The sequence below is a fragment of the Egretta garzetta genome, unplaced genomic scaffold (genome assembly GCF_000687185.1).
Source record: "Egretta garzetta isolate BGI_Z169 unplaced genomic scaffold, ASM68718v1 scaffold59, whole genome shotgun sequence".
Lineage (NCBI taxonomy): Eukaryota > Metazoa > Chordata > Aves > Pelecaniformes > Ardeidae > Egretta > Egretta garzetta.
The window spans coordinates 2,692,948-2,706,595 of record NW_009267230.1 but is presented as its reverse complement, the minus strand read 5'-3'; the positions used below and the strand labels follow the sequence as shown (position 1 = coordinate 2,706,595).

Sequence of the window (13,648 nt, the reverse complement as noted above, 5' to 3'; positions counted from 1 at the left end):
CATGTTGAGATAGCTAGCAAAAAGCTTCAAAGATTACATAGAACACCACAAACAGGCTGCAAAGCTTTATTGCTTTATACCACCTAGCTTTCAAGAAGTTAATTGTTAGGGTCACGTCAATCTCAAGTTTATTCTTAATATACATTGTCATTCGCCTCTCCCTTGGGTATGTTGTGTGATGATATTTTAGGGAATAGAACAACTTATGTCTTTCTGTTCCTGAGATGAAATGGGCTTTATTTTCAACAGCCTGAAAACTGTTCTGACACATTAGCCTATTAGTGAAAGCATAAAACATTTAAACTCTTCAGGTGTGAAACAGTTCTTCTTCAGATAACAACACAAGTAACAGGGTTATGCAAAACCTTACCATTTCTTTACTTCAGCATTTTTTATCTCGTTAACCTCTGCCCAAGTGAACTAACAGTAGTCTACTAGGCACGCTGGCCATGGAGGCATAAAATGTTTTTCTTATTTAGCCTTATCACACACACACCTAGATATTTCCAAGAACAGTCTCTTCATTCCACCAACTTCTGCAGTTTTACAGCAGGGTCTGTTCACCCTGAGGATTGAGAGCCCATCTCTTTCCAAAGGATAACAGATGTTTTTAAAAACTTGAGTCCTCAACCCAAACTCACTTCCTGCCTCATTCACCACCCCAACAATGACAAGTAAACGGATTCATTGAGAGGAAAAAGGAAGTACAATTAAAACCAAGTTAAGCAGATCTTACAAAAAATTTTGACATTTTTGTTAAATGAGGCACAATACAAAGGGAACAGCTGTCACCGATTCCTCAGCCTTTAAGTTATCCCCATGACTGATGGCAAATCCCTCTGTTCACAAGACAGCGCAATTTAAGCTTCCCTGATAAACCATCACTAAGCCAAGGGCCATTTATTTCAGTTCCTCAGCAAGTGTCTTCACACTTCCAGGTAACAATACTGACAGCAGGGGACATACAGGCCTGATGTGCAACGGGAGATCCACTGCCTATCCAATTGTTCTTCCACACCCCATCATCAGAACTACAGTCCACTACCACCAGTGAGTGGACAGCAGTAAATGAGAAACAGGCAGGACACAATGACCCTCCGTCAACCCCAAACTCCATTTCTTCCCTTTGAGCCACAATCATTTCTGTGGCTATAGATTGCTAAACTAATCAAAATTACTTGAAGAAAAATCTGTTAGATTCAAGGCTATGGTCAGTTAATCCACTCCCTACAAATCAGTCACAGCGAGCACGTGAGAAACAAACACCCTTTGTAAAGAAGCCTACACTGACCTAAACTGACCAATGAATAAATGGGCAAGAAGCTTTTTTCTATCTAATCTATGGCTACATTTATAGTCAGATCAAGAAGAAACTCCACTGAAAAAGATAATCAGCCATTTTCTTAACAGTAGCGACTTATCAGGCACCTTCCTTCCGCTTGATGTTTGAAAGTGTGTTTATTTCTGCTGCTTCCATGTTTACATGATACTTGTTCCTCTATCATAGTGAAAAACTTCCATCCCTCCAGGCTATGCAATCAATCCCCCACCCACAAATATGGACCAAGTATAAAATGATTAAGTTTTCAAATTTCCACATTACAACAGTTGCAAAAACCAGCAGTTTCCATAACAATTTAAGAAAAAATGTTTTAGTGCAGCTAAATTTCTATTAAAAATAACACTATGTGAACAGAAGTCTTCATTTATTTCCAAGTGTTCAAACTGTTATTACACGTATGCCATTTAACTATTTTTTATTTGAACATTAAGGTAATTACAGCTGGAGGGCTCATATTTCCAGTGGCCTCTCTGCAGTAGATACCACCAGAGCAAAACATGAAACATTCCACATGGTTAACAATATGACATTTGAGTTACCAGAATTACAATCATCAATTTTTTTGCTAACAGATCACATAAGGAGTACGTAACTGGGGCATTTCCTTTAACAGAAATATCAAACTCAGTACTGCATTCGTTTAATTTCAATATGAACATCTCTACATAAGAGCAACATCGTACATGACAGTTTGATTTATCACACATATGGTACTTTGGCAGCTCTAACTGTGATGTATTTTTTTCCTCCTAAGCTCCATAGAAGGTTTAATTTATAAAACATATTGCTAATATGCCCTGCATAAACATCAAGAATCAAATGCATCTTTTTTTTGCCACTTCAATGGGAAAGGGAGCGGTGTTTTTACCTCATATTACACAGTCTTCTCATACATGCACAATTTTCTTCCATGGACACTTCCACATGTACCCTAACTACCATTTTGTCTGCAAGAAAATAATCTTTATTCAAAAAAATCTGAATTTTCTTCTCAAATTAGAAAGACTACAAATTACACGACGAATCCCTATCAGCTATTTATTTCAAAATAACATTGAATGTGTCAAATTTTTATCAAGTAACAAGCACATCAGTCATCTGAGGTGCAACAAATTCCCTCACAATTCAACACATCCCATTTGGAATTCATTTGTGAAACTGACTGGTTTAGTTACCTTTTTTTGTAGGACACTCATGCAGATGTAAGATTGGCTCAGGTAATATGTATGATATTTTATCATTATTATAGGCAGAAATGTAACTGGCAGGTGGGAAACTATTTTTAAACACAGAAGCTAAGTAAAAATCAAGCTGCCCCAAGTTTTATCAAGTAAAATGGGATAAACAGCTCCAGAAATTATCACCACAAATTCAGCAAGGGGGTTATGTATAAGAGGAACTAATAGTCCTTTGTTAACAAATACGGATTTCTTTGAACACCTCTACCATCAGTTTCCACAAGAGAACTAATCACTATATTGAAGCTTTTTCACTTATTCCCCCCAGATGAACAAATTTAATTCTCCACCTTCCTGTACACCATTGTACTGTACTGATACACTGCTGCCACCCAATGACCCACTACCACAGTAATCTGAGTGAGGACAATGTTCCCTCTAATATGATAATCATGCACTTTAAAGTAGCAACATGAAAGTTTTGAGGTAAAAATGGGTGAAATCTGGTTGTACAATTTCAGATTTAAAGGAAAAAAATCATATATACATACCACATAAAAAACCCCACCTACAACCTGTCAACAACAGTGATATGAAGCAATTAATTTAATTCACTCATCTGTGAAATTTTAGCAGATACTTCATATTTATTCTATTTGGTCCAAATATCCCTACATGCCTTTAAGAGTCACTTAAAGAATGTGCCCAAAAATGCATCTGCTACCACAAAACATCTCTTCACCTTTTTATTCACCCTCAAGCAGTTCTTAAAAATTCAGATTTCCTGAGCTGTACGAAAACGGACCTTAACTTTGTTTGTAATGTCAATAACGGGTAAGTTAAAAAGCAGGTGGAGGTATCTGACATAATATTTAAATTAAATAACATATTTAATTTGATGAAGTTACCCTTCCTCACCCTTCAATACCTATTTGTATTGAATTATAAACTGCAGCACAGGAACAGTCTGTGTATGGCACTTCCATGGATGTTGGCAATATAAACAATAATATTAAGAAATCCCAAAATTAAACAAATAGTAAATCCTGGTTTATCTATACAAAATTTTAAAAATAGATTAACATAAAATGGGAAAATTACAGCCAAACCAATTTAGTTGTACATTCACTAATAAGTCTTGAAATGTCAATTTTCATGAAGTTGTTTCATCTTCTTCCTTGGATTAACTGAATTAAGTCAGAAAATGAACTCTTCCCCAACTCCACTAACATACATTTCTTCACTGTAGCTATTATATGTCAGCTAACTTTGATCTTTCATCGTTAACTTTCATATTGGCATGCCCCTTATCTCGCCAAGTTCTACTCAAACACATTTTCCCTTCTTCATTCCATTGTTCGTGACATCTACCAAGAAGCCCTTCAACTGGGGCAGCATCTACTCTTAGAGAACTTTCACCGGACAGAAGCTTCTCTTACCAGAACAGTACAATGGTTGATAAGTGAAGCTTGCTAGAGTCATGATCCACTATGCACCAGCGCTTCACTTAAGCGCCAAGTGTCTTCTGTACAAAAGGTAGAACAGCTGTGCACATGTAAGCCACACAAAGCAAGCCAAGTTAAGTGGTTTGGGCAGGCAGTGTGGGCAGGGCAGAAGCATGACAGCCAGATGTTTCGGCTGAAGCAATTTTAACCCTGTTTGACTGTGTAACCTGTGTTACAGCCTAGTTTAAGCATCATTGTTTATGCAAGACTCTCAAACAAACATATGCTCTACAAAGACAGGTTAACTGTTCTTTCCTATAGAATAACTAGTTAGTATGTATTCAAGAATGAATTTAATGTAAAGCTTGAAAAGGGTACCTAATAATCACATTTGGAGCTTTTAAACACTATCTTACTCTGAGGTATATGTCTATTACTGTAAAAGTTTATGCATCACATTCTAAAATCTAGGGTCCAAGAAAAAAGGCTAATTGTATTTTCTAAGTCAAGCAAGCTATAGAAAAATGGGAAGAAATAGCATGTGGCTTGTGTTTGAGTGTTATTGTTTAGCGTAACACTTCATGCAAGTAATGCAAAAAAAGTCTATATACTCAGGACTGTTTACATCTGAATAAATAGGGTAAATTAGCAAATACAGTATTTAAAATTATCTACAAAAATGTGTTTTACCAAGTATTCACTGTTTGTATCAAGTCTTAAAGCAGAAAGCTGTCAGGGCAATACCAAAAGAGTACGAAATAAAAGAAAAAAATTACATGGAGACATTTTAAGAAATCTCCCCAGAAAACAAACTCAACTGTTAACTTAACTGAAACTAAAGGAAAGACTAAAGCTATTAGGTGGCCTTATCAGCAAACACCTTCAATCAAAAGGCCATAAACAAGTATGCTTTACATATTATTTGATTTGTTTTATTTTACACCATGAGGTGAAAGCAACACACTTCCTTTTAGTAAAGTATAGACAAATAGCCTCACTCAGAATACACTTTTAATACACATAAAAAAAGTATTCATCTTACAAATCGTTTTGCAATCCAAATATACAATAGCTTGGAAAACAATATTTTAGAAAACAAAAGCCAATGTAAAAAGACCGCTTAAAACAACTAAAATGATAAAAGTTTCTGTATGGCTCTGTCTTTACAGTTTTCTTACTGCATCATCAATATCAGAAATCTGTTCCTTCAGCTGGTTCCACTGTTCTGGATTTAAAGAAATACCTGAAATGCATTAAAAATAAACACTTAAGACAAAAAAAAAACCACTTGTGGTGCAGGATCTTGCATAATTACTATCAAGGCTGGTTTCATACCCTATGTCTATGTCATCGCTATTAACGCTTGAGCTACTTCAACAATCATCTCCGTTACAAAATGAAACTACTCATTTGGAACGCTTCAGTTTAACTTTAGAGTTAGCTTTTCTCTGGGCAGGTTTCAGTTACAAAGAAAATGAGTACAGCATAACAAATTCATTCCCAAGAGTTAGTAGGCTAAACACAGGAAGTGAAATACATCTCTGGCCTTGACAGAAGGCAGCGCAAAAGCCCTGAGAGAAATGAGAAATCGTTCATATTCCCGATGGCTGCTAAAAGCCATACCTGTGTGGACTGAACTTCTAAGCACTTTTTCCTCCTGTTTCTTAAAGCACTGTAAATAAAACGTACTGTAAGTAACATTTTGGAGAGACTCTATTCCACTCCCTAGCACTCACAAACCAACGTGGAAGTTATTTTTCCACTTCAAGTTCACTATAGTTTCTAGTGGCATTCGATCAAAAATAATGTAGTGCCCTACAAGCCATTTCCCAGTTAGAAATTTGTCCTTCCTCAAGCTCGAGTCTAGGCATATGTTTCCTCTGTGCTTTAGCCTCCTCATTCTTCTCCTACAGTCTCCATGCCACCTCCATGCAAGTACCTCCCACACTCTCTCCAGCCAGGCTCTTATCCCCGCTCTTCTACCATCACTGTCTCATCAGAGCATCACCATAATTTTGAGCAGCAAGCAGTCTTCATGAAGCTATTCTAAGCAGTTTTCCACCAGTCTTTAGAGGGCAGGTTTCTTTTGAAAACAGTTAGGTCAGGTGTGCTAGCCATTATTAGAGGACCAAATGTCGTCAAGATGTCCCTGAACCACATGCTAGATGAACTACATGCAGTTCAGACCTGCTGTTTGAAACAATTTGACACAATAACTTAAACGGTTGGATTTTTTTTCTGTTTTTTTTTAATTACACAATTTCAACTGCTTATACTGTTTTTAGGAGAGCTAGATAAGCTGCTCCTAAGTGCCTCAATGGAACATCTGACTCACATACTGTATCAGATTGTTATTTATTTTACCCTAATAAGATTCAGACCCTTTTGCCACACTGATAAATATTTCTATCGATACCATGTAATTTTTGTCACTTGGCCTACCCATCAAATCTCACTGTAGTTTGCTACTCAAACTGCATATATTTTCTACTTCCACCTCAAAACACAGCACACTGAAGTCCTTGGAGCTTAGAGTAATCTTTTTTGTTAAGTAGCGACGACAAATCCAAACCAAGAAATTTTCCTGTACAGTACCAGTACATCTGTTGATACAAACCTATTCTCAGTGGTTACTTAAGAACTGTTGAAAATGCCTCTCAAACTTTCCAAATGTCTGTTCACTGAGTTGCTCCTGGACACACCAGAAGAATGTAGCAAACCATATGCTGATTGTACATTAGATGTCTTCAATCTCCAGAGCCGAATGTTTCATACTTACCTCTTTCCTTGGCGCAGTATGAAAACCGATTAAAAGTAGGCTTTTCTAACAAGCAACATGACATTAAGCAAACCACTACTACTAGAACTACCCTCGCACCCTCATCTTGCAGATGGCAAAGTTCTGAAAATGGTTCAGTGAAGGCATGCCATAAAAAGCAGGTATGGGAGTGGCAATTAAAGGTACAATGGCTTATGCTGTGCTGCAGATTAGAAGCACAGGACCAAAACTTGAACGCTTGACTTATTTTCTAAATTGCTGACATCTTTTTTCCAACATCAGTTACATTAAATGTTTTAAGTATTTTAAGCTAAGATTTGACAGAAATTGGACATAATTGTTTTAAATAAATTAGCATCACAAATGAGTAAGTTAAATATTTTCAGTTAATTTTGAAATAAGAAATCCAACATTAATAAAAGAAAGAAATTGTGTTGATTAAGTTAATAAAGGGGGGGGGCACAAAGTATAGCCATGTTTGTAATTCCCATACCAAATTCGCATTTGATGCCTTGTTTTCCATAAATCATGGAGGATCCATTTAGGAAAAAGACTCAGGCCAACAAGCCCACTTTGGCTTTGTTTATAATCAACAGATATAACTAGTCATTTGTTAAAATACAAACTATAAAAAAGTAAAAATATTACTCTAAAAATACCATGTAGCAACAAAGTATAAAAATCTGATACACAAAGTTCTCCAGAAAATGCAGACAATGTTTTAATATAAAATAACATGAAGCAGAACAATACCTTTTCTGCCAGGCTTCATTTCACCTTCTTGATCCATCCAATATTCTCTAATATCAATTAAGACTTTCCCTTTAAAGTCACGAACACTGACATACCTCATTTTGCCAATCTGTCAAAACACATATAAGGGTCTTTTAGGTATTTTACATATTACAGCATGCACTTTTCCGAGCAGTATCAGACTCAGACATGTGACACTGCAAACTGCAGCTTATTTTAGACACCAGAGAAACAACTAGATCAAAAGCTTTATCCAGAGTAGTCAGTAGGCTAATAAGTAATGACAATATAAATGGATGAACGACTTAAAACAGTTGAGCATTCAATGCTCAGCGTAAAAGTAGCTCCTCTTGAATAAAAATACCTATATTCTTAACACACTTACTGCTTACAAAAGCCACTAATTTATTTTTTTCTGAAATAAAATTTTGCTTTGACCAACTTTGTCTGCAGCAGTTGTAAACTTAAGAGGGAGCTCTACTCCCAAATCTAAATTTTAGTCCATTCCATATGTACAGAAAGCAAATTAGATATTCATATGAGATAACCACAATTTCTAGAGGGGTTTCTGTTTGGGGTTTGCTTGGTTTTTTTAAACACAGATGGAAGTGAAAGTCAGCCACCAACTGTCCCATGCCTGCTCCCAAGTCCTCATGGCACTTCATTGGAACTGTGGTTAAAAGACTAACTCATTGTACCAGGTCTTCAAAAAAAACATTTGAATCCTTTAAGTTTACCAGCATGTAGCATAGTGTGAAATTACTTTTGCACCACTGTGGCTTAACTGAATTATGGAGGTGCTTTTTTTTTTTTTTTTTGGGGGGGGGGGGGCCACTTGAGGGAAGGGGAGCAGTCACGCTGACAACTATGTATTACACTACATATTTAAGCTCATTAAAGATCTTTCCAAATTTGTAAAAAACTATTTGTTATAATGTGAATCTGAGAATCAGAAATTGGATAATAAAACCACAGCCAAATACAATTCACATAAGAAATTCTTAGAATTCTGTATGCACTTCCTGGATACACTTTATGAAGAAAGAACACATTCTGAAGTAAATAATTTTAAAATACACCAATCCTTCCTGACAGAATATTAACTTTAGTTTCCAACTGCCTTAGTTTATGCATCTTGTGTTTTGATACAATTTAATGAGGGCCCAAGCACATCTTTCTAACATTAAATCTAATCAGAAAGGTGGAACAACTCTCCAATGAACTAAAATCATCCACAGAGGTTCACGTCATAAGCTGTTATTTCACAAAATAGATAAAAACAAGAATGGTTTATGTTTGCTTAATTATTTTTCTTATGCAAGTCATGCTAAATTAACTCTAAAAATTATTTTAAAACAATTAGAACATCTTTAGATATCATAAGCCTGAAGCAGTTTTCCTACTTCAAAGTATCCTTTAAAATAAGCAAAACATTACAGTTTAGAAAGATAGTATTTTTTGATTGATTTATTAAATACTTTCACAGTACTACAAATTTAACATTCAAAAATAAGGTATGATGTCATGGTAGCTTAATTTTTTCAGACCAAACTTGGTTCTGTGCCCAAGTCCGTCAGCACTGCTGGCAAAGAATATCCCAAACAGTCTACATGAACGTTTCTTGGTTTTACCCCTTAACGCTTCCCCTCACAGCAAAGTGACTTTTAAGGTCACCTCTAAGAACAGCTTCTAGTAGTAGTACTCTGCAACACCTTTTTTTTCCAGGGCTATCAAAGAATATTAGTGCATTCCGAGTAATCCCAGATTGCTCTAAAAAAGAAAATCTGACACAATATAGCAGATTACAGCTGCAAATACAGTAGAAGCATTTAGGATTTGAATTTTAAGGATAAGACTATATGTCTTAAATCAACTACAGTAAGCAAGGGGCAATAATGAAAAGTTCACACTTCCACAATCAGTAAGCCTACATTAAATGGAAACAGTTCCATATGAAAATGCTGAAATTAAGTTAGGATTTACACCACTGTCTAGACTTCAGCTGAATGTTCACATAAAATTTTGAATGTTTAGTTGAACTCTATGCGAAAGAGTTGCCACTGCTTGAAGGTCTAACTAGGCTTCGAAGTACAGTTTCAATTAACATCTAAGGTTAAAAACCTCGACCAAAACTAGATTTAACTACGTAAGTAAACTGATGTTACCTGATGTTCAGTTACCTGCAATTCTGGGACAGATTCATTTCTGAACAATTCTTTTTTCATGCAGTAGCTGATAGTCCTAGAATAATTCCACTGACCTAAGACATCTTTGTATCTCTATAACCACAGTAGCATTCCAAGGGCTGTACTGACTTGTTGCTGTGTAATTACTGCAGTTCAACCTTCATAGATGAGTCCATGTGCTTTTTATTAAATATTACAGCTCCTTAGATTATACTGTTCTATTGAATTACATAAATCAGAAGACATTAAAAGCATTATTTCCAGGTTTCCGTTTCTTAGAATAAAATGCACTGAACTGTGTCTCGGTTCCTTTCTCAGCTATGCAACTGACTTCCTGTGTGAGTTTCAGCAATGACCTTCTTCACCATTTTTCTTCCTATCTCCAGTTTGTCTTGATTAAACTGTATACACACTGTGGAAGTAGAAACAGCAAAAAAGCATCTGTCTTTCTTAGCTGATAACTGTATGTACAGCATTAGGAGGAGCAAAATAAAGAGCCCTGTAAACAATGAGATCTGCAACACAGCAAACTGATTGTGAAATGCATCGGTAACCACCTAAGTTTCAGAATTAATGTACTAAACCAATCACCTTTGCAGAGCATCATAAACTTATATATTTGTCTACTTTCAGGAGCCCATGACAGATACAGACATTACAACTGGGAAATCGAAGAACTTATTTCTCACAAGTTAAAAGCTAAATATGACCCAAACCCAAACTTTAGGAAAAAAAAAAAAAAAATAATAAAAAGCAGAGGGGGGAGGGAAGCAGGACAACACACAGATGACTTCTGAAGTAACACTTTCAGTTAAATGCCTGATCGTGCGATGTGGTTCCACTTTGGGCAGTCATTAATACTGCATCCTGACAGCGTTAACAAACCTTATCCAAATCAGGCATAGGTAGATGACAGGATTTGTTAAACTAACCAAAGCACATGATGCAGAGCTCACGTTGGCTTGAAGCCACAGAGAGGAATCTAATGTATCAACACTAAACCCTTCCACACTAACATAAATAATGCTTGTCCTTAGGGCCTCTAGTAATACAACACAAATGGGAGTAAAGTAAATTTTCGCACCCCAACTGCACCCAAATCCTTTAACAAATTCCAGAGTATACTAGGCTACCTATGAAACCTATAAAAGGCCAAGACATGTAAATAAATAAAATACGCTTGTGGTCTCTTACACTGAATTAATTCCCTTCTGTTTACATTCATACTATTCTTCATAATTAGTTTCAAGAATACCATTACACCAACATTAGTCTCAAACAAAAGTAACAAAACATAGATCTTTATGAAAACGCTGAATCTTCTCAATACAGCAGTCACAATGAGCTCTGTATTAAGGGAAGCTGTATACTTTAAGAACAGCCTAAGGGTGTAGAACAACAAGCCTCTAAGTTTCAAATCATTTACTTGCCACTCCCACACACAATATGGACACCACAGAACTTCTGTCTATCCTATGAATGCTTCACAACCTGCCAAACTTCTAAGTTCTACTGCAAAGTCACTTGCACATCAGAGAGCATTTTACTGCCATGGGAAAGCAGAGAGGAGAGTTTCTAGTATTACTAATAGTCCTAGAACAAATGAAACTGCACCTAAAAAATTACCATGCAACTAGATCTTTTAGCTGCTCTCCCGGACAGAGGAGGGAGAGGGGAAGCATCCTCAGACCTACAGTGCTATTTCTACACTGAAACAGTTGCATCTTAGCTAATGCACATAAGCTGATGTAGCATGAAAAAACTCACAATGCTTCACATAAGTGATCTAAAAAGTATGTTGTTGATGATTAACTAAAAGGCAGGCAGAGACTAACACTGATATTTTAGGTCAAGGTGATATTCAAATATTTTTTCTGTATTATACTCAACACTAGAAGAATCCTGTTCTTATCACATTAATAGGAGTCCTCTACTGTCTGTTTTTAGTAACTTTTTATTATCTTAGGTCAAAAAGATTGCAAGAAATCAGAGCACACAAATACTTTTGCTTTTATTTGAAAGGGTTTGGGGTTTTTTGCATCAGGGGAGCATTAAAAATTTTAACAGCTTTCTCCAAGGCTGGAATTTCCAAGCTTATTATAAACATAGCATGAAGCCAATACACAGTTTTTTTGAGTTCTAACTGCAGTTCACCTCATAAGGTGTAGAAGACACTATGCCATTTTTCCTGCAGATTCCTATCCAAAGCATGCCCCAGCAGAACTAAAAATACTATATTCTTCCTTCAATGGGTAAATCCAGGAATTGGCTTCAGCTGAAGCTCTCCCTCCCAGCTATATGTGAAGAGGAAACTGTGAATTGATACATTAAAAATAACCACCCTGTATTACAGTATCAATTAAGCAGGTCTTCTCCCTAGGAAAGATTTTTTTTTTTGCCATGTTACTTTGCACAGCTGCAGCTCAAAACCATGTCTTTTGCCTTACTCAATATTGGGGACATCTTATCAGGCACCTCTCCCATACCCTTTCACAAACTTAAGAATCAATGCCTCCAAGAATTTAAGTTCCTTTCCAGTTAGAGACACTTAGTAAGTCTTGATCCACACCCCTACAACAGGTAATTCTGAGCTACGTAAATTCTTGCACAGCTTTCAGCACACGCTGCTGCTGCCTGGGCTAACCCAAGGAACTGCAGTACCCTGAATTCACAAATTTACCTTGCTACTGAAAACTGTACATTCATCCCATCTTAAAAACTAGGACAATGTCAAAAATTACAATCTTTCTGTATGTTCAGTGAGAAAAACCTGCATCATAAAACAAAGGAACAAGCAAAACTTATTCCAAAATACTGCCTTATAATACAGGAGCTAAGCTGCCCTTGACCTAGTTAAACAGGAATGAAGAGTCCATACTTTGGTTTCCAAGAACCTTTCTTTCAAGAGCCCTGATTAAAAAACATTTCCATGTAGAGATAGTCCTGATCTAATATTTACAATATACTCAGGTAAGTGCTGTATTTACCAACAAAATGACTACCCAGAGTTACCATGGGCAAAGGCATGAGGGTTAGATCAATTGCTACAACTCAGATTTTTTTTTACTCTGCTGAAAACTGACCACGCTTTTCCTGAGCATCTCATCTGCATGCTAGCATTGTAAAATCCCCTTTGGCCACGGTTTCAGTAGACCAAGCACTATGGTGTGAAGATATTCAAATCACCTCATAAAATTTATACTGAATATGATGTAACATGTTACTGTAACCAGGCTTTAAGAGTCATGAATTTTACCTGAAACATATTCTCATCTCTGTTACTGCTTTGCTTAGAAGAAGCTGCACCTTTTGAACTTTCACCAGTCTTTTGTTTCTTTACAGGCTTTTCTGGAGCTGCTTGCTTTTTCCTCTTTGCCTTCAAGCAAGAATAAAAAAAGAAAAGCATGAACCAGAACTCATTCTATAAGCTACAGAAAAGTTTATGTTAGAGGTCACAAACTACTACTATGCAATGCACATTATCACCTCCCTGCTGTGAAGGTGGGAACCCAATATTGTACATTTAGGCTGGAACTTAAAAAAAAAAAAGAAAAAACAAACACCTCTTCAAATGAGCCTAATTCTGTTCCCAGTGAACTTCACCATAATACTTTGGCTTTAAGGAGAATTGAATTAGGTGAAAATACATTTCAAAAAGCCTACTCTTTCTGAGCAGTAATACTGTTGATTCAGCTGTTTTAATAAAAAATTTAAAGCCTGATGGATGTTTCACGTTCCTTTCCACTGAGTGCAACAAAAAATGCAGGGCGGCTTACAACTCTTCTAAAAAAGAAAAAAAAAATAGATGAGATAATGAAGAAAGGATCTGGAAATCACCTCCATCAGAGTAATTTTTTTTAAAATCAGCATCCAATCTCTGTCCATAGCATGATAAATTAAACATGCTTTTAAAACATTCAGACAATACCACCGGTAAATCAGATTACCCTCAGATGCTACAAAGT

General features: G+C 36.2%; 1 protein-coding gene across 1 annotated transcript in view; it reads right to left on the bottom strand.

The window, feature by feature from the left end:
* Window positions 1–1,740: 1,740 nt before the first annotated feature.
* SUB1 (SUB1 regulator of transcription) overlaps window positions 1,741–13,648 on the bottom strand; it is a 23,428-nt gene continuing 11,520 nt past the window's right edge. Inside the window, exons 4-6 of the mRNA XM_035902692.1 lie at window positions 12,940–13,059; window positions 7,498–7,606; window positions 1,741–5,208 (exon numbers count right to left, since the gene is read on the bottom strand). Of these exons, the coding sequence (XP_035758585.1) occupies window positions 5,129–5,208; window positions 7,498–7,606; window positions 12,940–13,059 (309 nt within the window). The 3' untranslated portion in view covers window positions 1,741–5,128. The remainder of the gene's footprint in view (window positions 5,209–7,497; window positions 7,607–12,939; window positions 13,060–13,648) is intronic.